This window comes from Canis lupus, chromosome 16 (genome assembly GCF_003254725.2).
Source record: "Canis lupus dingo isolate Sandy chromosome 16, ASM325472v2, whole genome shotgun sequence".
Classification (NCBI taxonomy): Eukaryota; Metazoa; Chordata; class Mammalia; order Carnivora; family Canidae; genus Canis; species Canis lupus.
In genome coordinates this window covers 15,851,270-15,879,236 of record NC_064258.1, presented here as the reverse complement: position 1 = coordinate 15,879,236, position 27,967 = coordinate 15,851,270, and the positions used below count along the sequence as shown (strand labels likewise).

The 27,967-nt window shown below is 45.7% G+C and overlaps 1 protein-coding gene and 1 pseudogene across 4 annotated transcripts; one reads left to right on the top strand and one right to left on the bottom strand.

Moving 5' to 3' along the window:
- The first annotated feature begins 3,797 nt into the window (after positions 1-3,797).
- LOC112672019 (GTPase IMAP family member 5-like) lies at positions 3,798-4,507 on the top strand (annotated as a pseudogene).
- Positions 4,508-9,089: 4,582 nt separating this feature from the next.
- Positions 9,090-18,003, bottom strand: GIMAP5 (GTPase, IMAP family member 5). Of its 4 annotated transcripts, none has more exons than XM_025452994.3 (4): positions 17,775-18,003; positions 15,884-16,018; positions 12,755-12,803; positions 9,090-10,839 (listed from the first exon to the last, which is right to left on the bottom strand). In XM_025452994.3, exons 2-4 carry the CDS (start codon positions 15,971-15,973, stop codon positions 9,953-9,955), a joined length of 1,026 nt encoding a protein of 341 aa, XP_025308779.3. In that variant the 5' UTR covers positions 15,974-16,018; positions 17,775-18,003; the 3' UTR covers positions 9,090-9,952. The 4 variants fall into 4 exon arrangements, with proteins under 4 accessions (XP_025308779.3, XP_035555531.2, XP_035555533.2 ...); XM_035699638.2 differs by having other exon boundaries at positions 12,755-12,800; XM_035699640.2 differs by lacking the exon at positions 15,884-16,018 and having other exon boundaries at positions 12,755-12,800; positions 17,775-18,002.
- Positions 18,004-27,967: the final 9,964 nt, after the last annotated feature.

Below are 27,967 nucleotides of genomic sequence, written 5' to 3'. Positions count from 1 at the left end.
ATAGCGCTGGAATAATACAGTATGTAGTCATTTCAGATGGGCTTATTTCACTTAGTGATGTGCATTTAAGTTTCCTCCATGTCTTTTTATGGCTTGATAGCTCGTTTCTTTTTAATACTCAATAATATTCCATCATCTGGGCTGGGCAGCCCCGGTGGCGCAGCGGTTTAGCGCCGCCTGCAGCCCGGGGTGTGATCCTGGAGACCCTGAATCGAGTCCCACATCGGGCTCCCTGCATGGAGCCTGCTTCTCCTTCTGCTTGTGTCTCTGCCTCTGTTTCTCTCTCTCTCTCTCTCTCTCTCTCTCCCTCTCTCCTCTCTCTGTCTCTATGAATAAATAAATTTTTAAAAATCTTAAAAATAATATTCCATTATCTGGGCGGCCCGGGTGGCTCAGCGGTTTAGCGCCACCTTCGGCCCAGGGCGTGATCCTGCAGACCAGGGAGCAAGTCCCACGTCGGGCTCCCTACATGGAGCCTGCTTCTCCCTCTGCTTGTGTCTCTCTCTCTCTCTCTCTCTCTGTCTCTCATGAATAAATAAATAAAATCTTTTAAAAAATAATAATAACATTCCATTATCTGATGTACCACTGTTTATTTATCCATTCACTTCTTAAAGGTATCTTGGCTGTTTCCACATTTTGCCGATTATGAATAAAGCTGCTATAAATATTTGTGTGCAGATTTTCTTGTGGACATAAGTAATATGTACATATATATATATAAATAATTTTATTTATTTATTCATGAGAGACACAGAGAGACTGACAGAGATCTAGGCAGAGGGAGAAGCAGGCTTCCTGCAGGGAGGCCCATGTGGGACTCAATCCCAGGACCCCGGGATCACAACCTGAATCGAAGGCAGATTCCCAACCACTGAGCCACCCAGGTGCCCCAAGTAATATATTTTTAACTAAAGGGAAAATAGGGGGCTTTCTAAGAATGACAGAAGCCATAAAGAAAACATTTGTTGAAATTTCCAGGCTTAGCTAAAAATGTACCATAAGTAACTTAAGACAAACAGCAGGGGGGTGGTATTTGCAACCTATCTGACATTTGACAGTTCTATTTGACTTAGCATACTGTGATTCAAACCAGACAAGATTCCCAAACTCTTTGATACGATATTTTGTTTTATCTTATTACTTGCATGCCTGTAGTATAAGAGGGAAGTATCAGTGACCTCTGGATTTGTCTAAGAAGTCTTGTACATATTTAAATCTGCTAGGAATTACTAGATTTCAATGTACATCTCACTAATAGAGAAACACATTATTAAGAAAGACAAATATAATTCTACAGACATTCAGAGATGAAACAGGACAGAGCTCCAATTTTCAAACACTAACTCACTGACTCCTTTGTAGGACCAACAATTGCTCTTTTTACCTGCAGTTGTAGGAGAAAAGGAATGATTTTCTCCCATCTTTATTGCTCATATTTCTTTCACCAACGGTTGGAAGCACCTGTGTTTTGAAATGCTATCACTGGATTTCCGTGAGTTAATGCTGAGAGAAAAAAGGAGACCAAATGATTACAAACTCTGAGTGAAAAAAGAAAAGGGCAGAAAAGAATTTTTAGCAGGTGTAACAGAGAGTGAGTGATATTTTAATTTCTTGAATCATAAATAAAAGCCTTTCTTGCACAAGAAAAATACATATAATTTAATAGGAAAAAAAGTCAACCATTCAATGAAGAGATAGTTTAGAGAAAGAGGAAACTGTCCCAAATAGAAAGTCATCCCATCTTGGTCAACAAGAGCAACTGAAGAAATGCCTAAAGACAGAATCAAGGTTCTTGTTTCCAATGATTAATTTGTGTTTTCTCTAATGCACAGAAAGTAGCTGGTCAAGATTCAGTTTTTTCTCTATGGTGGGGACACAAGAGTGTTAGCCTGGGTAGCTTACAGTACATAAAACTACATGTTCATCTCAACCACGAAAAACTCATAAGGCTTGTGTGGGTTTGAAACCTTTAAGCAATGTTCCTTCCTTGTGTATCAACTATTTTAAAAATATAAACTGAGACAGTTAAATGACTAGACTTTAGGAGTAAAAATAAAATAAAATTTATGATAGTTTTGAGCTGATAAATCTCTATTAAAAACAATTATTTTTGTTTTGGAAGAGCAGATCTTTAGCTCCCCTCCTCTTTTTTTTTTTCCTGGCAAAAACGAGATATAAGAGGTGTTTCTAGCTGGTGAAGGAAAACGTGTTTCTAGCTCGTGAGGGAAAACGTCTTCTACATATTAGACGCATGCCTTTCTATCCTCCACAGCAAGAGGGCAGACATCTACCTCATTCAGTGTAATAGGCATTATTATTTGAAAAGTGAAAATTATAGTATTAATATAGGAGGATATTTTGTAAGTCAATCATGGGTTTCATTGCAAAATGTTAATTGTGTTATCTGCATTATAATTGCTCTCCTCTATAAACTAAGCAAGGAACCGAGAGTTACCTGTATCTCACTTTCCTGCTAGAGCTGTTCTTCAATAATCAATCTGAATACAAACATGCAAGCCATCCATGGGACTCTACCCCACTCACCCTAAGGATGTCTCCAGAGAGGCATTTCAACTCCCCGGGAGGAGTCAGGGGCTCTGCAGCAAGGGCCAGTGCAAGGGCCAGTGCAGTGCAGGCAGAGGCGAAACGTTAACCAGGGCAGCGAGAGGGGCCCAGAGCACCCCCACCCCCTGCATTGCCTGTTAGTTTGCCTAATTCACATTGTGGGTGGGGATGGATGCTCCCCAGGTTCGGTGGAAGTGCAAGTCCACTTGGGGAAGACACCTACTAAACCTTGTTTCTACCCTCAGGTCAGAGCATGGGCAATCCAAGGGCAGGGCATTTGGCAGAGAAATAAGAGGGAGAGCAGAGCCAGAGACCATCTCAGTGAGACACTTGCCTTGAACTCAGCCTTCACTGCCATCAGGAATTATGCAAAAGAAACTATCCTTATGCCAGAGAGGTTCATGGTGGGGATGAGGAGATGCATGTCCAGTTTTGAAATCTTTATTTCTTCCAGAACCACCAGATTTGGGTCCAGTGAAAGGCCATGGATAGCTTGGTTTGGGATGCCCCAGATGTTCATTGGCTTCTCTGGATCTCCATTCTCCCAACTATCTTGGGTAGAGAATTTGTTTTGCACAAAACTATTGCAAAGATGTGGTGGGGAGAAAAGAAACAGTGATTACAAAAAGCAGAACAAGACAAAAATCCCTTCTCTTCTGTCATCTCTGATGGATCACCCCAAGGATGGCTTTTTGAGGAAACAATCTGTTCTTTTCGTGTTCCCAGGTACATAGTCTAACACCTCCTCCTTCCGTAGAATTTGTGGCTAGTTTTAAAAAAATTTTATCTGTGTGTGTGTGTGTGTGTGTGTGTGTGTGTGTGTGAAGAGACCAGAAGCCAATGAGAGAGGCCGTATAGGAGAGGAAGGAAGATTCTGCAAAACTTACAAGATTTTCCAGGATCCACTAAGCCACAAGGCTTGCTCTCTCTCTCTCTCTCTCTCTGCCTCTCTCTATCTCTGTCTCTCTGTCCCTTTCATCCCAGGTTTACCAGTAATTGCCATGCCAATCTGGACATTTGAACTTCCTAAGCCTCATCTTTATTCTTAAATAATTAAGGTTAACAATTATCCACCCCAAGGTCCCCAAAAGTGCAAGCTGAAAATATTACTGATACTACCTTTTTCAGAACCTAAAATTTTGAACAGAATGAGCTCAGAGTAGAAAAACCCTTTGGTGATACTACCAAACTTCTTTCCCATGTTTGTGCAAAACCGTGTTCATGTATGCATGTATGACACAGGGAACAGCATCCTCTGCCAGCCCATGTTCGAGTCCAGGCTGGGGAACCAGCCTGTGACCAAAACGTGCCAGGGGGAGACAGGGACCTGGAACGGAAGGAGCACCCTGGTGGTCGACACGCTCAGACCCAAGAGCTGTACAAGGCCATCGGGGACTGCTACCTGCTGTCCGCCCCGGGGCCCCACGTGCTGCTGCTGGTGACCCCGCTGGGGCGCTTCACCGCCCAGGACGCGGTGGCCGTCAGGAGGGTGAAGGAGGTCTTCGGGGCGGGGGCCATGAGGCACGCGGTGGTCCTGTTCACCCACAAGGAGGACTTGGCGGGCGAGTCCCTGGACGATTACCTGGCGGACACGGACAACCACAGCCTGAGGAGCCTGGTGCAGGAGTGCGGGAGGAGGTACTGCGCCTTCAACAACAGGGCCACCGGGGAGGAGCAGAGGGAGCAGCTGGCCAGGCTGATGGCCGTGGTGGAGAGGCTGGAGAGGGAGACGGGCGGCGCCTTCTACAGCAATGACCTCTTCTTCCAAGCCCAGCTGCTGCAGCGAGGCGGGGGCGGCACCCGTGGGGCGGAGCTGGGGGGCTACCTGGCCAGTGTGCGGGTGCAGGTGGAAAAGCAGAAGCGAGACCTGCGAGGTCCCGGGAGTACCTGGGCCTGCCCGCGCTCCTCACATCAAAAGCTGGCTCATTTCTCCTTATGAATTTTGAGTTTGTCTCATCCTGTGCAGCTTACTTCTGCTGATCATCCTGTATCATCTTTAATTTTGTGTCATCTGGGATGTCTGGCTGGCTCAGTCTGTAGAGCATGTGACTTTTGATTTTGGGGTCGTGAGTTCAAGCCCCATATTGGGCATAGAGTTTAAAGATATTTATTTATTTATTTATTTATTTGGCAGAGACATAGGTAGAGGGAGAAGCAGGCTCCCTGCAGGGAACCTGGTGCAGGACTTGATCCCAGGACCCTGGGATCATGACCTGAGCCAAAGGCAGACGCTCAACCACTGAAACACCCAGGTGTCCCTGGGCAGAGAGTTTTAAAAAACATTCTGTCATCTGTATGTCACAGCACTTCCTGAAGTATCTCCTCATGGTTCGTTGTCCTGTGTGTCCCCAGTTCTGAAATTCTCATCTTCCACAGATGACACGGCTTGTTGTCTCTACAGCTCCCATTCTCCTTCTTCCTTACGGACTTAGGGTTTGGTTCAGGTCCCCACCTCTCCTGAACGGAGCCAAGTGCCTCAGAAGAAGAGGACAACAGTTCAGCTCTGGGAATGCCTTGCTGGTCTATATATGACCCCATTCTCTGGGGCAGTGACTAGTTCAAGAATGGGCCTGAGACCCAATTCAGGCCAAGGAGAAGTAAGTAAAAGTCTGTAGAGGTGGAGACAAAAGGTCTCTCCTTTCTCAGGAGAGACCCACAGAGAGAGACAGTCTTCTCCCTCTGGCCTTGTTGGGTGGGGGCGTGATGCTTGGAACCCCAGCAGCCATCTCGCAGCCAGCCTGAGCTTGAAGCCAATGCTTCAAAGCAGATAGAGAAATGAAATGAACCTGAGCCCTGAATTAGCCAGTCCGGAAGCCCACTCTATCTCTGGATTTCAGAAGTGTCTGCCAACACATTTCCTAATTGCTTCTACCTGCATCTGAAAACATGTGAAGTAATGAAGAATTCTCCATATTCCTTTTTAAACATCTTTCATCCTATCAGAGCCTTCTTGTTCTCATGCTTCTTTCCAGGAAGGTGCACTGAAGAAAAATGAACTTGTTCCTAGAATTAGGAAGGGCCCACCTCTACTACTAAAGTGCCTGCTCCGTTGTAGACACTCAGTGAATCATGAGTAAAGTGAAAACTCCATCTCGTTGGATTATTTTGAAAAAAATCAGAGAGGGTAGGGGAATGTGAGCACCTCTGGGTAGGTCTCCTCTGTACTTCCTTCACAGTCTGGGGGAGAGACAGAGCTCACTCTTGAACACTTTCCAAGGAATTACTTTGTTTTTTTTTTTAAATAATAAATTTATTTTTTATTGGTGTTCAATTTACCAACATACAGAATAACACCCAGTGCTCATTCCGTCAAGTGCCCCCCTCAGTGCCCGTCACCCAGTCACCCCCACCCCCTGCCCTCCTCCCCTTCCATCACGCCTAGTTCGTTTCCCAGAGTTAGGAGTCTTCATGTTCTGTCTCCCTTTCTGATATTTCCCACACATTTCTTCTCCCTTCCCTTATATTCCCTTTCACTATTATTTATATTCCCCAAATGAATGAGAACATACACTGTTTATCCTTCTCCAATTGACTTACTTCACTCAGCATCATACCCTCCAGGTCCATCCACGTTGAAGCAAATGGTGGGTATTTGTCATTCCTAATGGCTGAGGAATATTCCATTGTATACATAAACCACATCTTCTTTATCCATTCATCTTTCGATGGACATCGAGGCTCCTTCCACAGTGTGGCTATTGTGGACATTGCTGCTAGAAACATCGGGGTGCAGGTGTCCCGGGGTTTCATTGCATCTGAATCTTTGGGGTAAATCCCCAACAGTGCAATTGCTGGGTCATAGGGCAGGTCTATTTTTAACTCTTTGAGGAACCTCCACACAGTTTTCCAGAGTGGCTGCACCAGTTCACATTCCCACCAACAGTGTAAGAGGGTTCCCTTTTTTCCGCATCCTCTCCAACATTTGTGGTCAAGGAATTACTTTGGCAAACATTCGAATACGAATGAGTAAAGGTTTAACAAAACCCTTTCTCCATCTCTGCTATAAAATCTCTTTGGGCTAGGAGAGCAACAAAGAAGGGATGCGGATTATTGCACATCACTGCTGCTGGTGGTGGGGAAACAGGCCCCTTGCTGGGTATGGACTAGCCACACACCTGGGGGGGGGAGGCCCTCCTCTTGCAGCCCTGCTCCCCCATGCTTTCTTGGGCCAAGTTTTTGCTTCATCCAGGTGACTTCCTGGTGGGAGGCAAGGTCACCCACTGTCTCCTGGATCTGGACTTGTGCCTCCGATGGCCTCAAGTTTGGCACATTCAGACCCAACCTTGTTGGATCACCTTCTTTTGCTCAACCCACTCACCCTCTGAAGGCCCAGGGCCCCAAGGCTGAAACCTGGTTCCCTCCCTGATCCAGGAATCCCCTGCTTTTGAAAGTGCGTGTCATGTCATTTCCACTTCGCTTTTATACAACCATTTACATTAGTGCCTGTTTTCCCTTAGTGAAAGAAAACTCGAAGAGGATTTTCATTTTTACGACAAGTGGCAAAAAGTGAAAATAACATTCAGCTGGTTTTGCAATGAGCCGATGGGAGGGGCAGCGTGCATCTAGGGCAGCCAGAGTGGCTTGGCCGGTGCTTCTCCGGGAGCCCCACACAGCATCTTGGTGTCCGCCGCCACAGCTCTGGGCTTCATTCTCAACTGATTTCATGCATCCATTAGCAAAATGTGTCTGAGGGTATTGGAAAAGCCAAAGAAAGATCATTTGGCGGGAGTGGTGGGGTGGTGGGGGTGTCTGGGAATGTTCAAAAATGTTCCATATAAATTAACGGTAATTGTTTCTTTGCTTTACGCCGCCGTGTTGGCTTTCAAAAGGTTTCCTAGGAATGCCCTGCCTTCAGAAATCGGAAATTGGGAAGGGTCTGCATTGCTGTCCAGAACCACCTGGTGTAAATTCCACCCTTTGTCAGGGTGGCCCATGGGTGTCCTCTCCTCTCCATCCCATTCCCTCTGCTGCAGCTCAACCCCTGATGGCTCAGATGGAAATCTTCTTTTCTAAATGTTATCCCTGCCCCCAGGCTTACATTTATATAATCCAACCACCACATTGCTGCCGCGGAATCTTCCTAAAATATGCGAATCTCCTTAAAAACCTCCAGTGGCTCCCTTTTTTTCTTTTCTTTCTTTTTTTTTTAAGATTTTATTTATTTATTCATGAGAGACACACAGAGAGAGGCAGAGACATAGGCAGAAGGAGATGCAGGCTCACTGTGGGGAGCCTGACACGGGACTCCATCCCAGGATCCCGGGATCACGACCTGAGCCTAAGGTAGACATTCAACCACTGAGCCACCCAGGCGTCCCAATGACTCCCTTTTTCTAGAAGACAGCAGTGGAACCCTAAGGGACCTACTGAGATCCCCGCCCAGCCCTGTCTCTCCCTGCACCTCTCAAGTGCTGATTCCCTTCCCCTCCTGGATAGTGGCCTCCCCAAGCAGGGAATGCCCAGAGAGGCCAGCCAGCGTGTTCCTAGACAGACACAAACACTACCCTGTCTAGGGAGCCTGTGTGCTCTCCTTTTGGCCAACATCTTACCTCTGAACAAATTACTCTTACATCCATGTCTGTGTGCCCTTCATCCCTCTATCATGTGATCCCTTATGTAGAGCAGGAGCCGTGTACCATTCATCTCATATTCCTGGTGCCCGGCATAGAACCCAGCTCTCAGCACTCCCGTAGTAAATGGAGCTGCACTGGATTGACTCAAGCAAGGAGAGATCCGGTAAGGTGGCACAAATTGAGAATGCTGCCTTCAGGGGGTGGTCCTTGGTCTGAAAACTTGGTTCCTTGGCATGTCCCGGGTTTGAGGACTTGAATATAACGTCTCTTGACATATCTGGAGTCAATTACTCAATGCAGCTGTAGAGGTCAATGTGGTACCTTTGTCACCCATAGAGGTTTGGAGATTACACCTGGGTGTCACATTGAGTCCCTAAGACTCACCTCAGAATTAGCTATTTACCCATCCAGCCACAGGCTGCCTGGGATGACTGCAGGTCTCCCTCCCAGAATACAAAGGAGCAGAGAAGGAGGGCAGGGGGTGGCTACCAAAGATCCCCGTCATCTGATTTGTCTGTTTCCACTGAATTCATGACCTCGGCTTAGAGTCCACCCCAAGGTCTGCCCTCTTCTCTTTACTACCATTGAAATGTTGGGTACGACACTTTCCTCAAATTCCCACAGAGAGCACATCTGATTGAACTGGACTGTACTGGGTTTGAGGTTAAGATGTTGCATGCGATGTAGCTCGACCAGCAACAGGAAACACACTGTGAGATGGACCCAGTCTGAACTGCGAGGTGTTTTATGCAGCCTGTGAGGTGCGAAAGACCTTCACAGTTTAAAATGGTTGAGGACATCAGAGGAAGAATAATGTTTTCATGGCCACATGTGAAAGTTACAGCAAATTCAAAGGTCACAGTTTGTCAAGCTTTATGGGAATGCAGCCTCCTGGAGCCTGTGGAGGCTTTTGCATTACCAGGACAGAATTGAGTAGACTATAGACCATTTCTTAAAAAGATATTTTATTTATTCATTTGAGAGAGAGAGAGAGGGAGTGAGAGCACAAGTCAGGGGGTGTGGGAGAGGGAGAAGCAGACCTCCTGAGGAGCAGGGAGCCCGACGTGGGGCTTGATCCCAGAACCCCAGGCTCATGACCTGAGCCAAAGGCAGATGCTTAACCCACTGAGCCACCCAGGCACCCAACTATAGACCATTTTTAAGCCTAAAATTTTATTCACTATCCAGCCCTACCACCCCTACTCTAAGAAATTACAGTTCCTTTGTTTTCTCAGCCACTGATAATTTCCTAGTGACTGCTTTTCCTGAGGCTCAGCCCCTATCGTGCTGTTATGACCCCCTCCTGTACCTGTTCCAGGGCCTCTCTGGTCTCAGGAACTGGCCCTTACCCCTCCTCATCATTCTTTCTCCCAGGGGGTGGGGGTGGGTGCCAGCTTTTATGACTAACTCTGATGAAATCAGAGCATGTTTCTGAATAAAATAAGGCATTCTGTCACCAGCTTTTAATATAACACACGTGTCTCCCCTCAACAGCACAACGGCTTAAAGCAGGGCCCAGAGGTGGCACATCCCCATGGCTTCGCCCCCCGCCACCTGCCTCCCTGCACGTCCCAACCACTTCGTGACAGTTTCTCTTGTACCATCACAATTCTTAACAAAACAAAAAAGAAAAATATTTTTTTTCCTTTGGGTTTTATTTACCTAAAAGGCTTGAAGAAAATGGACAGCGTGTCCAGATGTGATGGAGAGAAATGGAACGTGACATTAGGTAAAAAAATCAAAGGCTCTGGCCCAGAGATGGTGACTCTGAACACACAAACCAGCTGACTGCAGCAATCACCTGAAAAGGCTCAGTGCCCATGAGTAATACACAGGTTAATTAAAGTGGCAAGGAAAATCAAAAGGCATATAATAAGGACCACAGAAATCCCGATATGAGAAAGCATCCACTTTGTGATTTTAAGGAGCGCCGGGCAGGCCCAGGTACTCCCGGGACCTCGCAGGTCTCGCTTCTGCTTTTCCACCTGCACCCGCACATTGGCCAGGTAGCCCCCCAGCTCCGCCCCGCAGGTGCCGCCCCCGCCTCGCTGCAGCAGCTGGGCTTGGAAGAAGAGGTCGTTGCTGTAGAAGGCGCCGCCCGTCTCCCTCTCCAGCCTCTCCACCACGGCCATCAGCCTGGCCAGCTGCTCCCTCTGCTCCTCCCCGGTGGCCCTGTTGTTGAAGGCGCAGTACCTCCTCCCGCACTCCTGCACCAGGCTCCTCAGGCTGTGGTTGTCCGTGTCCGCCAGGTAATCGTCCAGGGACTCGCCCGCCAAGTCCTCCTTGTGGGTGAACAGGACCACCGCGTGCCTCATGGCCCCCGCCCCGAAGACCTCCTTCACCCTCCTGACGGCCACCGCGTCCTGGGCGGTGAAGCGCCCCAGCGGGGTCACCAGCAGCAGCACGTGGGGCCCCGGGGCGGACAGCAGGTAGCAGTCCCCGATGGCCTTGTACAGCTCTTGGGTCTGAGCCTCTGCCTCGAAGAGGGAGGGCGTGTCGACCACCAGGATGCTCCTTCCGTTCCAGGTCCCTGTCTCCCCCTGGCACGTTTTGGTCACAGGCTGGTTCCCCAGCCTGGACTCGAACATGGGCTGGCAGAGGATGCTGTTCCCTGTGGCACTTCTCCCGCTGCCTGTCTTGCCCACCAGGATGATCCTCAGGGAGGGTGGTGTTGCAAACCAGTTATCTTCGTCTCTGCCTATAAAAAACCAATTTGTTGTGTCTATTAAGTTAGTGATTATTTTTCTAAAGATTTTATTTATTTATTTGACAGAAAGAGAGAGTGAGTATAAGCAGGGTGAGCGGCAGGCAGAGGGAGAGGGAGAATCAGGCTCCTCATAAGTAGGGAGCCCAATATGGGGCTTGATCCCAAGACCCCAGGATCATGACCTGAGACGAAGGCAGACACATCAACGACAGAGTCACCCAGGCACCCCTAAGTTAGTGATTCTTAGTATTTTTAGGTTATGGGCCTTCATAGTATCTCACGAAAGCTGGTGAACCTCCCTCCCCCAAAACAATCATATCTGAAGAATCACAAAAGTTTGTATACCACTTGAAGATGTTCATGGATCCCAAAAAGCTGACATTAGAAGCTCATGCTTAGACCCACGGCCAAGTGAGGCACTGCCCCAAGGATGCTCTAAGCACTTCATCTAAAGCAGGGAAAACGTGGCTTTTTTTTTTTTTTTTTTTCCAGAAAAAGAATGTGTCCCCGTGCTTTTTCACAGATGGTGCTTTGGCCATTTTCATGCTAAATAAATATAAGATTAGAAGGAGGCAGAGGATGAGAAGCTACAAATGAGAAAATATTATCACCTCTTCTCCACCCACATATCCCCAGGCATGCCCGCACAGCAGTACCCAACATTTGCATCTAAACCTCAGGGGTAAAGGGCGTCTCAGATGCCAGCTACAGTACCCTTCCGCCAACGACCAGCTGAATGGCCCTAGGTCTCTACTCTCTTGGTGGGCAGTTGGGCATTTGCAACTGAGATGACAAAAGACTTGTTTATGTCAAGGACAAAGTCTGGGAGATGCCCCTGGACGGGAGGCTGAAGAAGAGAGGAAGAGCAGTAGAAGCACGTGTGTTGGAGAGATCTGTCTGATTGAGTTACCGGAAATGATCACAGAAGTGGTGTTGGGGAGGGTGACTATCGGGCTCCTATATGGAGCCTGCTTCTCCCTCTGCCTCTCTCTGTGTCTCTCATGAATAAATAAATCAAACCTTAAAAAAAAAATCTTCAAGGGATGAAGGCGGGTGAGAACCCCAGGACTTTTAGACTTCTTATGAGTCCAAATGAATTAAATTCATTTCGGTCTCCTAAAATCTCTTGCTTTATTCCTTCTACTTTGTGTTGGTTCTTCCTCTCCTTAAGTATTTGCAGCAAGCACCATTACTCAATCTCTACGGGAACTTAGCCTCTTTCCAGTTCAGAGCAGACCAGGAAAGAGAGATTGTTTTTCACAATCATGTTCCAAATCCTCCAAACTGACGTGGAGTTTCACTTCCACGTTTCCCACAGGTCAGGTGGCATGACAGTGTGCGGGGTGTGATGATAATAGGGAAGGTAAGGAACAAGTGATAATTGCCTCCTTCTTCATTTTATTTATGTATTTATTTATTTTTATTTTAAAGATTATTTATTTATTCATGAGAGACACAGGCAGAAGGAGAAGTAGGCTCCCTGCAAGGGGCCTGATGTAGAACTTGATCCCAGGACCCTGGGATCACGCCCTGAGCCAAAGGCAGATGCTCAGCCACTGAGCCACTCAGGAGTCCCTCTTCCTCACTTTATTTTTTTTATTATTATTTTTAAAATTTTATGTATTAATGAGAGACACACACAGAGAAAGAGAGAGAGAGGCAGAGACACAGGCAGAGGGAGAAGCAGGCTCCATGCAGGGAGTCCGACATGAGACTCGATCCCGGGTTTCCAGGATCAGGCCCTGGGTCAAAGGTGGTGCTAAACTGCTGAGCCACCGGGACTGCCCTCTTATTTACTTTAGAATAGCGGGGTTTCTGTCCCTGTGTTTGAGATGGAGGTGGGTGGAGGGAGAGCAACAACTCTCCCAGGTGCCTGGAGCTCCTGAGAACATCCAGGCTTTCTTACCTTCAGCCATCGTTCCGTATCTGCTCCTCTGAAGCCCTTCCATGCTCTTCTGGAATAGAAAACAGAAAAGGAATAAAAGCAAGTGTCCATATGGGAGTTGCTAAGGCCTGAAACACTTTCAATTCAGACGTCTAAGAATAATTATCCTAGGATAAGCCATTTCCATTGCTAATTTTCTAACTCATATTATACTTTCAAACATCTATGACTAACTTTAGGCAAATCAGGCAAAGCTAGGTTATGTTAACGCAATGCACTGTTGAAAAAAAATTTTTTTCAACTTACAGGAAATTAGGAAATATTTTAAAACAAATCAGTTATCTCTCTCCAACTTTTAAAGGCATAAAATGAAGAGTGCATTCTTCTATGGAAGCAGGAGTGGGACATTACTATTATTGTTTGGAATCAAAGTAGATGAACTTGCTAGAATACAGGGGGAAAAACTGCCTTTCTGTAAATGACATTGATTTGTCAGAAGTCCTGAGAATTTCCAGTCCCAGAAGCTGTGGTAGATGGATATTCCAGGGGCAAAGAGGAAAGTACAAGGTTCCTTCCAGTGGTAGGGCGGAAAGGGGACAGGACTCCTTCAGGGACTGACAGGAGAGGAAAGAGTGGTAGGGAGGTGAGCACTGACATCTTCCTTACCCCTTCCACCCCCAGCCCTGCCCACCCTCCAAGTCGTGGGTAGAGAAAAGATGGTGCCATAGTTGAAGGGAAAGAATCGACATTCAAGACAAATTGAAGATAACCTCATAGCCTGCTCAGATTTTATTTTATTTTAAAATTAAAAAAAAGATTTTATTTATTTATTCATGAGAGACAGAGAGAGGGGGGCAGAGACACAGGCAGAGGGAGAAGCAGGCTCTCTGTGGGGATCCCAATGCGGGACTCAATCCCAGGATCCTGGGATCATGACTTGAGCCGAAGGCAGCCACTCAACCACTTAGCCCATGCCCCACCTGCTCAGATTTTAATACAACTTCTTTCCTGGTGGGCTCTGAGGTTCTGGTCTCCTCCAAATCACCATTTTTTGTATCTCAGCAGATTTAACTGGAAATTGACACAACCATTAGCATAAAAGTTTCATTCAAATGAGGCAGAGTACTGGGTCCTCTTCCTTGATGTTAAAAGTTAAGTGTGGGATCCCTGGGTGGCGCAGCGGTTTGGCGCCTGCCTTTGGCCCGGGGCGTGATCCTGGAGACCCAGGATCGAATCCCACATCGGGCTCCCGGTGCATGGAGCCTGCTTCTCCCTCTGCCTGTGTCTCTGCCTCTCTGTCTCTCTCTGTGTGACTATCATGAATAAATAAATAAAATCTTTAAAAAAAAAAAAAGTTAAGTGTGCACGAGACATGCAACTATCATTAAGAGGAACTCTGAGGCTCTATTATGTGTCCCTTTTCAGTCTGAAAAGTGATGCAGTTATGAAACAAACTTCTTAAGTGGAGGAATACACAGAGTTATAAAACAAATGACATCGTTTGCCATGAAAAATGTAAATATTTCAGCATCTTGGCTGCAGCTGTTCTGTTTGATCGAGAAGTGGAAACATTACACATATGGCTCCATTCACATTTTTCGGCTTCCAATCTTAGTCCCCCTCCCTCTGTCCTTCTAAGGCAACCAATATTCTGAGGATTTTATGGCTCATTCTCATTTGTGTATTTATACTTCTACATACAGTGTCTCTATAGATATTGTATTGTTTTTGTATTTGAAACTTTTTATATAAATGATGCTATTTATGTAGTATTTTATCAATAATTTTTAAAAGATTTATTTATTTATTTATTTATTTATTTATTTATTTATTTGAGTATGAGCAGGTGGGAAAGGCAGAGAGAGAGGGAGAGAGAGAATCTCAAGCAGACTCTGCAAAGAGTATGGAGTCGGACGTGGGCTTAATCTCATGACCCTGAGATCATGACCTGAGCCAAAATCAAGAGTCTGACCAACTGAGCCACCTAGGCACCCCTTCACTCACAAACGTTTAAGCTGTTTCAAACTACATGCTTGCTACTACAAACAATGCTGTAGAATGATCCCGTATATGTCTCTTCGTCACATGTGCAACAAGTTACCTGGGACAGACAGTTGCCAGATGACTAGGTACTACCAACTAGGACCCCAGGATGGTTGGGTGAACTCCCACACTGGCACCAGCCACATATGAGAATTCCTAAACCTAATTAGACTTACTTTTTTTTTGTCACTCTTATGGGTATAATAAGTAAGGACATCTTAATTAGCTTAAACTTGCATTTTGCTAATTTCCACTGAATCAAAAATTATTTTCATAGTTTATTTGCTATTCAGGTTGCTCCCGTCATATAGAAATAAATTTTGCACATTCTTCTATTCACACGGTGGATCTTTTGGGGTCCTCTTTGGGAGAAACTCTCTACTTCCACGTTATCAGAGTATATTGAGACAACTTACTTCATTCATTTCCGTTCTTCTTTTCCTTCTCCTTCCTTTTCCTCCTCTTCTTCCTTTCCTTAAGCCCAGAGAAGAGCGTTTTCCTCACCAGACTACCATGGGCTATCCTAGTCTCTGGTAAATTATACTTCAACTTTTGCTAAAACTGCTCAAATTCTCTGGCATCTTTTGTATTTTAGATGACATTTTCTGAGGTTTGGGAACTTCAGAAAATATTCTGGAATCAATCTATTCAAAAAGCCGATGATAACAGTGGTGAGGATGTTGACAATGGGCTTCATCATTGGAAGCATCCTTGTGTAGCCATCCCTAACCTGAATTCCTTCATATCTGTGATTCTAATTGTTCTTCTAAATTCCTTGTGATGTGATCAAGATAGGTGTTGAAATTTCTTTTAGAATACTAGGAAATTAAACATCAAATGACTTGCCCAAGGTCATCAGATTGCTGTGGAGCTAAGAGTAAAAAAAAAGGGGGGGGGGAATCCCTGGGTGGCACAGCAGTTAGGCGCCTGCCTTCAGCCCAGGACATGATCCTGGAGTCCCGGGATTGAGTCCCACGTTGGGCTCCCTGCATGGAGTCTACTTTTCCCTCTGCCTGTGTCTCTGCCTCTCTTCTCTCTCTGTGTCTCTCATGAGTAAATAAATAAAATCTTAAAAAAAAAAAAGGATTAAAAAAAAGGCTCCTTTACCTGCATATTCTCTTGATTCCACAGGGGGGAGGAGAGAAGATTCCAAACAAGTTCACAAGCCTCTTGGGACACCACATACAACATTACCATCCCACGGTCAGGACATAAACTGATGTTGACCGACTGAAAGCTTGCCTTAAAATCAACACAGAGAATTGTATTGCAAAATTATGATAGCATGTGTCTTTTTAAAAAGATTATTCAAAAATAAAAGTGCAGGAGTCACTCCAAATTGAAGTATTTCCATTTAAAACAATCTGGTGTTTTGATTTAAGTGTGACCAATGGGGCTGACACAAAAGCCAATCAAACTCAGGTTGAGATGCAGCCGGGTCGTTCTCCTGAACCATCTTCTGAGAGGTCAGGCTGCAGGTAGAGACATACGTCTCCCTGAGGGATAGATTTTTAGGCAGATATCGACAAATAAGAAAGTGTCCAGGGGTGGCTCAGTCGGTTAAGCATCAGACTCTTGATCATGATCTCAAGTCATGATCTCAGGGTCCTGAGATTGAGCCCACTGCTTGGCTTCATGCTCTGCCCGGAGTCTGCTTGAGATTCTCTCTTTCTGCCCATCCCCCTACTCTCTCTTTCTAAAATAAAATAAATAAATAAAATATTTTTTTAAGTGTCCAGAGGCGAGTCTGGAAGGATATTGACAGAAATGCTAAAATGAGTCATAGACAAAATATTAACAGGATAGAATAAAGTGTCAGAAAAGAACGGGGGAAGGACTGTACATACACCCAAAGGAATGTGGCGTCAGTCTCAGAGTAGGCAAAAGTGGAAACAGGGAATGGAGGCAGATTTCTTCTCCAAAAGTAAAATTCTACTAATCTTCTCCAAAATGGGGCCAGCTATCACGAGAGAGTGGCAGGCAGCATGCAAGCAGAGATTATGACAATATCAGACAGGGATTGTGGGAGGATCTCGCTTAGGTAGGAGTTTCAAGCAAAGGAACATAAAGTGCACTTTGATTTTAAAATTATATGAGCCAGATTTTATCATGATGATACTTTATTTTATCAAACTATGAAAAAGCAGGCTCTCTAATGCTGTTCTAGGATAGATAAAAGTATTTATCTACCTTATTCATAAGTATCCCTTCACTCATCTGCCCAGTCCCTGTATTTCCTGGTATAAGTCACTTGTTGGGTACTTTAGTCATTGTGATGTTGTGATCTGTGTCTCACTAAGAATTAGTGGACAAAAGGATTGTTTCCATGTGCCCTGAGCATAGTCTGTTTGTCACAGGATAGAGTCTTACATCATGTCACAGGAAATGGGGAGAATAGAATGGCTTTCAGATCAAAGTCATGAGACAATGTCCACAATGTCCTTTGAAATGCTGGGCTCCTGGAGGTGGGGTGGGGAGGGGGATAATGATCCGTATTTGCCCTTTACAACCCTGAGAATCCATCCTTCTCTACCAGACCTTTCTGGGATTTGGCACAAGTCAGGGCTTGGGAGTGGTGGGAGGGCTGAGAGAAGTTAGGAGAGTTGAGAATGAGAAGTGTGTCCCCTCCCAGCCAGGGCACCTCTGGAGTTTGTTTTCTCATCTGTCGAATGGGAGGACATTATCAGTCCAGCTTTATGAAACCCTGCGGGGCCTCGGAGATCGTAGGAGCTAAGAAGGAGGCAACCCGACGGAGAAGACCGTCGCGCCGTGGAATGCGCTGGGTTGCGAGCGCAGGGTCAGGGGGTCCCAGCCTGTTTCCGCGGCCACCCCAGGGCGGCTGTGCCCGGGGCTCTGACCATCACCAACCCGGTCCACCGAGGCGCGAACCCACAAGGACGGTAACCTGGGCGAGATCACACCAGAGTCACCGGCTGGAACCAAATCGTGGGCCCTCAGACCCCCAAAGACGCTGGGACCGGCACCGGGTTCCCCTTACCAGGCGCGGCGCTGCGGGCTCGGTGCTCGACCGCGGCTCTCCGGGCGGCTTGGGGCCTGGAGGCGGGCGGCTCTCGCGGCACAGGCAGCTCTGGGGGCGGGGGGTCAGGCTCTCCGGGCAGCGGGGACGCGGGAGCTCTCGGGGCCGCTGGAGGGGGCGCGGCTCTCCGGGGAGGGACCGCGGGCGGCTCCTGGGGCGGCTCGGGGAGCGGGCGGCAGGGACACGCGAGCTCTGGGCGCAGCGGGGGCGGGGGGCGAGGGCGCAGCAGGAAGCAGAGGTGGGGTGCAGCTGGGGAGGAGCCGCGCGGGAGGCGGTAGGTTCCAGGGCTGGGCCTCGGCGCCACCGGAAGGCAAACTGGTTTAGGGAGCACGACCCCCCGCTCCGCGCCGAGGCGGACGGTCCCTGGTCCCTCGGGGTCCGTGGCCAAACCTGCCCGCAGCGGCCGGAGAGCAGCGTGTGGCTCCCCTAAGGGGACGGTTCCTGCCGGAGCCTACCGGGGTTGCCATGCCCTCTCCCATGTCCTTCTTTTGACTCTTTAAAACGAGCAGAATTTGGAGGTAGAGGCTCTGAGGGCAGTGACGGACCCCCGGACGCCCCCAGTGACCCAGGAAAACCCTAGTGGGGCACCAGGCACTCCCCTCCGCGTCTATGGCAGGAGCACCTGCTCCGCCGGACTCCTCAGACCCTTGTTCCAGGCTCTGCTTCTAGAATGCTCCTGCTTACCAGGGACACAAGGCTGAACTGGTAGACGGAGGGGCTGAAAGAACAGCTCTAAGGACGAGATCTGAAGGACTCTCCAGACCTCCTGGCTGGCTGCCCCTTCTCTGTCCTCTGACAAACCAGCCCTAAGAGGCTTTAGGGGCCTGAAGCTTCTGTGTCCATTTATTGGGAGTGGGGCTGGGGGGAGGCTGTGGTTCTTGTATTTGTCAACTGATTCACATTTAAGGCTAAGGTAGTGAATGTAAAACAATTACTCTGCATTTGTTTCTCATGCCTCAGGAAACCGTTGGGACCACACCAAAATACAAAGCTTCTGCGCAGCTAAGGAAACAATCAACAAAACTAAAAGATGAACTACTGTATTTGCAGCATTATTTACAATTAGTCTCCAAGTAAGAGGACTTGACAATACTATTTGTTACACACAATTCGTCCTAAATTCACCTGCTAATTGGGGTGACCACCTGTGTTAGGTAATTGCCTTTATCCAAGGGGAAAGTAAACTCCAAACCTATTCCTCAGAGACCAGGAAGCACAGCCCCGGGCAAGGATAAAAAGTGAATGCAAAACCGGGAACAATGAAGGGGGTTGATTTGCACAAGAGGTGCTAGAACCAGTTCAGTGACAACATAAGAAGTCCTAAGAGACCACCACCTGCATTTTTCTATGATGCCCAAAGCCTTTGCTGCCATTAACCTCAGGGAGACGTGCTTGCACACATCTGCAAGCTTAACCCAGTGAGTAAATGAGTTCTGTGGAAGCAGAAGGCAAGACAGCCATGGGAGATGAGAGCTAGTAGGATCTCAGAGCTCATCTAGAATAGTTTTTTTCCTTTTTTTTCTCTCTCTCATTTTACAGATAAAGAGACCAATGCCTACAGTAGAGAAATGCCATTCACAAAATCACATAGTTAATTTTAGTATATGGTGTAAAGTATGCATCGAGATTCTTTTTTTTTTCCCCAAATGGATGTCCATTTTCCAGTCTTGGAAAGACTATCCTTTCTCTAATGAATTACCTGGCAAATTTTGCCAAGAATTTATTGTTCATATTGCCATTGGTCTATTTCTGGACTTTATTCTGTCCCACTGATCTATATGTATGGTCATTTTTACTAATACCTTGCAGTTATGATGAGTGTAGGTTTATAGTAAGGCTTGCAATCGGGGAGTGTGAATCCTCCAACTTTTTCTCATTCAAAATAGTTTTTGTTGTTTGTTTTTTCATATAAATTTTAGGAGAAGTTTGTAAATATCTACAAAAAATCCCACTCGGATTTTGATTGACATTGTGTAATGAAATTGGGGGAGAATTGACATCTTAAGAATATTGAATTTTCTTATCCACAAACGTAGGCTGTTTCCCCATTTATTTAGGTCTTCTTTGATTTTTCTCACCAACATTTGTAGTTTTCAGCTTTAAAATCTTAGATTTACCCCAAAGTAGTTTGTGGTTTTTAATGCTCTTGAGTAAGGGACAGGTGGGACTAGGTAATGACAGATAGATAGGGAGCTACAGGATCAGGCTCACAAAAATCCCCCAAATGTGGACGTGTAAGGAAACTAGAGATAAAAAAAAAAAAAAAACAAAAAACCAGACCATCCTGTCCTAAGTGTCAGAGGTGGGATCCTGTTCTAACAGCTACTTGTGACCAACAAAAAATTACCAGTCTCTAAAAAGGAAGTAAGCCATTAAAGGTGTTATCACTAATCCTTACTCAATGGTGCTATCAGTAGAGATGTTAAAAGGATTTAAATTCCCTGGTTAGCTTTCAATAAAAGTCTGGTCCTAAAAGCCCTCAGTGGCAACCCTGTTGGGAGCACTCTCACTCCTGAGAGCTTTTTCTATAACCTCACCTAATATAAATCTAAGGCTTTACTCGTTCCCCTTTGTCCACAAGATTCATTCTTCTACTCTGTGAGACAGGAACTTCGCTCTCCCGCTTCACTATTATAATAGTACTGATGATTTAATTCCAATTTCCAATGGTTCATTGCCAGTAAACAGACATATAATCAATTTTGTATGTTGACCTTGCATTCTCCTACCTCGCTAACCTAATTTATTAGTCCTGGGATATTTTTCTCCTGAACTCTTTAGGATTTTCTACATAGATAATCATGTCATTTCTGAATAAAGAGCTTTATTACTTCCCTTCCGCTTTCTATGACTTTTTTTCCCCCTTGCCTCATTTCTCTGGCTAAATGTGCAGTATGATGTTGAATTGGAGTGATAAGGATGGATATCTTGGCCTTTTCCTGACCTTAAGGGGAAAGTGTCCAATCTTATGCCTCCTGTATTCTTACTGATTTTCTGTATGTTTTACTGAATACTAAGAAAGGCGATTAAAGTCTCTAACTATACTTTTGGATTTATCTATCCTTTTGATTTGTTTAGCTTTTGCTTCATGTATTTTGAAGGAGTTTTAGGTGAATACATTTTTAGGACTGTTATGTCTTCCTGGTAAAATGACGTATTTATCCTTCTGCAATGTCTGTTTTTACCTCTCTCTCTCTCTCTTTTAAATATTTATTTATTTATTTGAGAGAGGGAGAGACAGAGCATGAGCAAGAGGGACAGAGGGAGAGAGAACCTCAAGCAGATTCCAAGCAGAGTGCAGAGCCCGATGTGGGGCTCCATTTCACCACTCTTAGATCATGACCTGAGCCAGAATCAAGAGTTGGATGTTTAAGTGACTGAACCACCCAGCCACCTCTTTCTTTGATAATATTCCTTGTTTGTAGCCTACTTTTCTATTAATATAGTGATTCAGCTTTCTTTTCATTAGCATTTTCATGGTATTTCCTATGTATCCTTTTACTTTTAACCTATCTATATTGTTGTGGTAGACAGAGTTTTAAAACTGGCCCCCAAAACCCCCTATGACAGTGTACGTGCCCTGGACTCTCCCCTCTCCTTGAGCATGGGCAGACCTGTGAATAGGATGGAAGCCATTCTACATGATAAAAGTGAAGGGACTCTACCATGGAATTAAGGTCCCTGATCTTCTGGTTCTAGGTTAGTCAAAAGGGAGATTATACCAAAAGGGCCTGACCTAATCAAGAAAGTTTTATTTTTTTAAAAGATTTTATTTATTCATTCATGAGAGAGAGAGAGAGAGAGAGAGAAAAGCAGAGACACAGGCAGAGGGAGAAGCAGGCTCCACACAGGAAGCCTGATGTGGGACTCGATCCCCAGACTCCAGGATCACGCCCCAAGCCAAAGGCAGACACTAAACCGCTGAGCCACCCAGAGATCCCCAAGAAAGTTTTAAAAGAAAGAGATTGTTCTGCTGGCTTTGAAGAAAGCAAATATCCATATTGTGAACTGCCTATCAAGAGGGGCAGCCTGTAGGACCTTCCAGAAGGACCTCAGTCCTACAACCACAAGCTACTCAATTCTACCAACAACTTGAATGAATTTGGAAAAGGATCCTGAACTTCAGATGAGAATCACTGCATGGCTGACTCCTTGACAGAGCTTTTGTGGAACTCTGAGCAGAGGACCCAGTTAGGCCATGCCTACACTCCTGACCCACGGAAACTGTGAGCTAATAAGCGTATGTTGTTTTAAGTTGCCAAGTTTGAGATAATTTATTAAGCACCAACGGAAAACTAATATACTTGTTATATTTATAGTGAGTTTCTTTTAAATAGCATATGGTTGGTCTTGCTTTTTAATCCAATCTCACAGTCCCTGCATTTTATTTGGGGGTGTTTAGACCATTTATCACAGTCTACATGTAAGCAATATTAGGCCACTTCATATGTAATTTAAGAAACTTACACAAGTACTTATAATTTCTACCTCCTGGGACTTTTAGGTATGTGGTAGGTTCCTCAATACACTGTTACTGTTTTTGTTTCAGATAATTATCTTTTAGAGCTATAAGTCCTTTATATTTATCTTCTTTTTTGCCATTTCTGGAGCTTTTTATTTCTTTAGGTAAACACAAATGTCTGTCTGGTATCACATTCACTCCTTCAGTCTAGAGAATTTCTTCCAATATTTGTTGTACTGCAGATGGGCTGGCAGTGAATCAGCTCAGCTTCTGTGAGAGTCTTTAGCTCACCTTCATATTTGAAAGCTAGTTCTATTGTTTTTAGAAATCTGGGTTGACATCTGTTCTTTCCCTGATACACAGATATCTCTCAATTGTCTTCTGGATTGCAGGCTCTGACGAGAAATCATCTGTAATTACAATCTTTATTCTTCTAATATAATGCCTTTTTTCCCCCCCTGAGTTATTTTTAAGTTTTTCTCTTTATCTTTGGGTTTTCACAGTTTGAATGTGAAGGGGCTAGATTTGTATTTGTTTCTGTATTTATCCTGCCTGAGCTTCTCTGGGATTCTGGGGCCCCTTTCACAACCACCTTCTTTTCTCACCCCTGAGCCCTGGGCCAAGTGAGTAGGTGCCTCCTCTGGGATCCACACCTCTTGACTAGAGTATGGCTGATTTAAAGAGAAGGACTGACTTCCTTTAAAGTGTTTTGTCATATTCTGAAATAGAAATAAGGAAATCCTATCAGTTGGTTACACAACCCAAGGAAGGCATCTGATTTTCTAATGATGAGGCTTCAAGTACTTTTGTGGGCTGGCCCACCCCCATAAAACTCCAAACTACCAGCATACGCTCCTAATTTAGGGTGCTCTGAGGCTTTCTGCCAATGCACCTGTGGCTCCCTCTCTTCTCTATTGTCTGAGGAGCTCAATTTTTTTTTGCATAAAAATCCAGATCAATAATCATGTTGAAGACATTACCTAAATTTCTACTTCATGTTGGTAAGCCATGAACCATCATATGTGCTACAAAATTGGAAAATATTATTTTCAGTATAATTCACATTTGTCTTTTTGGCAATAAATTATTATAAAGTAGATAGACTGATATATCAGAAGTAAACATTAACATGCAAGACCTGACATCTCTCTCACAGGCAATAATAAAACCTGGAAGGATCCCAAAGGGCAATATGTAGCCATATATAAGAACTAGACGGGTATTAAGGAGGGTCGGTGTCTGCTTTTGTCTGAATGTTTGTGTAGTTTCTCCACGTTTTGTATGTTGAAAACTCAATGCCCAAGAGGATAGTTTTAGAGGTGGGGCCCTTGGGAGATGAGTAGGTCAAGAGGGTAGATCCCTTATGACTCAGAATTATGCCCTTCTATGTGGTCTATATATACAATGGAATATTCCTCAGCCATTAGAAACGACAAATACCCACCATTTGCTTCAACGTGGATGGAACTGGAGAGTATTATGCTGAGTGAAGTAAGTCAGTTGGAGAAGGACAAACATTATATGGTCTCATTCATTTGAGGAGTTTAAAAAATAGTGAAAGGGAATAAAGGGGAAAGGAGAAAAAATGAGTGGGAAATATCAGAAAAGGAGACAGAACACGAGAGACTCCTAACTCTGGGAAACGAATAAGGGGTGGTGGAAAGGATGTGGGTGGGGGGATGGGGTGACTGAGTGACGGGCACTGAGGGGGCACTTAACGGGATGAGCACTGGGTGATATGCTATACGTTGGCAAATAAACTCCAATTTAAGAATATACAAAAAAAAGAAGAAAGAAGAAAGAAAGAAAGAAAGAAAGAAAGAAAGAAAGAAAGAAAGAAAGAAAGAAAAAGAAAAAAGAATTGTGTCCTTCTAAAAGAGGCCCCAGGAAGCTGACTCGTCCCTTCCACCAGGTGAAAACACAGCCAGAAGTCAGCAGTCTGCAACCCAAAGTCTGCTTCTCACCAGAATCTGACCCAGCCGGCATCTCCATTCTGACATCCAACCTCCAGAACTTTGGGGAAAATTCTTCTGTGTTTGATGAGCCGCCCAGTCTGTGGTATTTTTGGTCTTTTTAATATGTAACGGCTCAGGCAGACTAAGCGAGTGTCTAACTTTTTATAAATGCTCCAAATAAAAATGTTTTCTCTTTGCTATGAAACCACTGTCTTCTCAAAACTACCAGTCACTTCACTATTGTTTTCAAGAAAGGAAAAATGGGTCAAGACTGCTAAAATAAATTACGGATTTTTTTTTTTTTAAAGATTTTATTTGTTCATGAGAGACACACAGAGAGGCAGAGACGCAGGCAGAGGGAGAAGCAGGCTCCCTGCGTGGAGCCCGATCCCAGGACGCGGGATCCCGCCCTGAGCCAAAGGCAGATGCTCAACAGCTGCGCCGCCCAGAGGCCCTCAATTACGGACGTTTTAAAGTTAGACGAATTCATTTAAAACTGTGCAAATAGTCAGAGGTAACCTCTAAACACTTGAAGTGAGCCCTGAGCCTTTGCAGAGTTGATACAAGTGCTCGAGGCTTCCTGGGCCAATCAGCCGCGTCTGACCTGCAGGGTCTCCCTTGGCAAGAGCTCTTCCTCCCGGCTCAGCGCCGAGTGCCCGCGGCCCTTCCCGCCCCGCCCTGCGGTCAGCGCTCTGCGCGGCGGCACCGGGACCGCAGGCGGCGGAGCAGCAGGCCGAGCAGCAGCGCGCGCCCAGCGGCACGAGCACCCCCGCCCCCGCCCCGGGCCGCAGCCGCTCGCACACCCGCCGGAGCCAGCCGTCCGGGGCCCCCCCGCGCAGCTCCGCCGCCAGCGCCAGCAGCGCCCATGCTTGCCTGAAAGAGTTCCAAACACAATTGGTTGGTTCACTCGCTCATTCATTCATCTGTCACCCCTACCTACAATGGGTCAGGCAAGGTCCAAAGAGCTGGTGACACCACAGTGAAAAAGGCACGGTTCCTACCTTCCCCTGAACATCAGAATTTAGCGAAAAACATTGGAAGGACCTGGCTAGCGTTGGAAGGATACCGTGAGAACTTTTGGGGGCTTGTCTTGTCTTTCCAGGGACCCCAAATACAGAAAGCAGAGGGCAGATTATAGCGCATCCTCTGTGTCAGCGAGGGAGCTTTAGATGCTAGTTTTCCCAGGTAGTTCTGTGTCAGTGACCTAAGCTGTGGGTACTAAGTTTTCCCAGGAGGTTCCACAGCCAGGGGAGACTTTGGAAAACCCTGGGAATCAGGAATTTGCTCAGTGACTTGGGGAACCGCCTGAGGGTGGTTGGCCTGGGGAAAAAGCAAGAAGAGAATTTGCCTTTTGTTTTTGGAAATTAGAAAGAGAATATATCTGATCTGAAGAGCCTATGATCAGCTCTCAGAAAACCAAACACTTTGCTTGTGCAATTTGTCTGAATATGATCTGTGTGCTGGAGACATGGGCCACTGCCCTCTGGCTCCTACTGTCCTTGCCCCGAATCTGAGGCCTCTCAGAGTAAGTGATTTTACCCAATTCCGACCTGATTTAATGCAGTTAAACACTCAGTGAACAAGTTTGCCTGAGCACCGGAGTGCCTGGACACAAGCACACAGCCTGTGCCCCTGGATTGCCTGATACTCAGTCCAAAGCTTTTTGTGTTTCTGCAGTAACACCCTTGCCACGTCCCCAAAGTCCTCAGTAAAGTTCACTCCACAGGCCTTAGGTGATTAGTTATCTTATGCATCCAAATCAGCAAAGTCCTATAACTGACCCCTGAGCAGAAGTGAAGAAACAGCCAGAAGATTCAGTGCACAGAACAAGAAAGTAGCTACAGCATGAAGTCCTTGTCAATGCTGGAAATGAGAAAGTGTGCTGTAGGCAATTCACTGAACTTTCCAGTAGGTCCCTGGAATTTTCTGTATTGTTTAGAAAGGGTGTTGAAATGATTTAACCTAGTTTTTAAGAGAGAAGTAAGCCCCAGCTTAAATCTGGGCTCTCAATTGTTGAGACTTTAAACATGTAGAAGCCCATATTCTTAATACTCTGAGTCTTCAAAGTTCATCTGGTTCAGTGTCTCCCAAAATTGCTGCTTTTCAGAATTACTTGAGTGTTCATTAAAAATAAACAGTTTTGTGGGCCATCCTCAGAGTCTGGTTCTTGATCCGATGTTTCTGATGTAATCAGTCCACCAATCAGAATTTGGAAACCAGTTATTTATTCAAACTCTTGCATTGTACAGATGAGGAAATTGAAGTATGCTTGCAGCTGGGAGGGGGAGGCTGGAATGAAAGAGCGGATGACCCCTTTTAAGGTCATGCAGAGAGAGGGGTTGAAGACCCAGTTCCTAACCTCAGATGTCTCCTAAGGGCCTAGAGTGGGCAGTGAGGAGAGGGAGGGGAACAAATTAATTTGTATCTAGATTTCCCACATTGTGACTTGCTCTGAGGTTAGATTAGTTATGGCCCACAGCAATCTTTTGCCTTTGCTGAATATGCAATTTGGGCAATCTTTAGTGCCTTCCCAAATGTATTTTGTTCCTGCACCCACTTCTCTTACTGTATTATGAGAATGTAGAAGGAGACAGGCTTTGCCCCTAAACAGTTGTGCGTACCCTCCATGCGGGAGAAGATGCTTGTCAGACTTCTCTGAACTTCCACTATTTGAAACTCAGAACATCTTTAAAAACCTGGAAGCATGATCTTGATTGCTCTGCCTCTTACTCACCCACATGGTGTTCAGTGGAATGTAGGTGCTCAGGCAATAAACACTCTCAGAACCATGTTCCTGCTGATTGGTCACAGCTCCCACTGCTCGGGGAGACCCCCTTCCCCTACAGGCTCTCCTTTTCTGCAGCAGCAGTAACAGGCTGTGATGTTGGCTTTAGAGGCCCCTGACCTAGTACTTTCCCTTCAGCTGTGAGTACAGAAGGCTGCTCCCCCCAGTGCAGGGAAGAAGTCTCAGAGCCTCTCAGAGCTCAGAGACCCTGGAGGGAGGGCTCAGTGGTGACAATTTAAAGGGACAGAAGTGTTTGCCATGAGTTGTGGGTTTGCAGCGTTTCTCCTACAAAAACCTACCCCCTGCTGTGACTAAGGTGGTATGTGAATCCAGCAGGGCCCCCAGTACCAAATATTTTGCTCTAGCCAAGGATGGGAAGGTAGGTGCCCCCATGGTCTGACTCTATGTCTTTTTTTTTTTTTTTTAAAGTAGGCTCCACACTCAACATGGAGCCCAACTCAGGGCTTAAACTCACAACCATGAGATTGAGACCTGAGCCAAGATCAAGAGTTAGAACTTGACCGAATGAGCCACTCAGGTGCCCCAGGGCTGACTCGACTTCTAGAATTGGTTACTGATCTAATCTTTAATTACTTTCACTCTCTAGGGATTTTTAAGAAATAAAATAGATCTAGAGAGTCTTCTGCCTCAGAACAAAGAATGTGATAGCTGTTCTCAACACCTATCTATTGATTGGACATTCATGTGGCCAGTGCTACTCTCGGATCCAATCTGTCAGAAGAGTCTGGAAGCAGAATCTCATCATCCTCTAAGAAATGCAGGCTTCCCAGCTCATATAGAAGGCCCAAGGGCTAGCTAGTACATTGAAGATGAGTACCTATACATAGTTCTTAAATTAGCCTTATTACTAGGCTTGGTGATATCTGTGTTGATATCACCAATTCTAGTTCTTTTCTCTTCTAGAGCCGACTGTTACATGGCGAACAGGCTG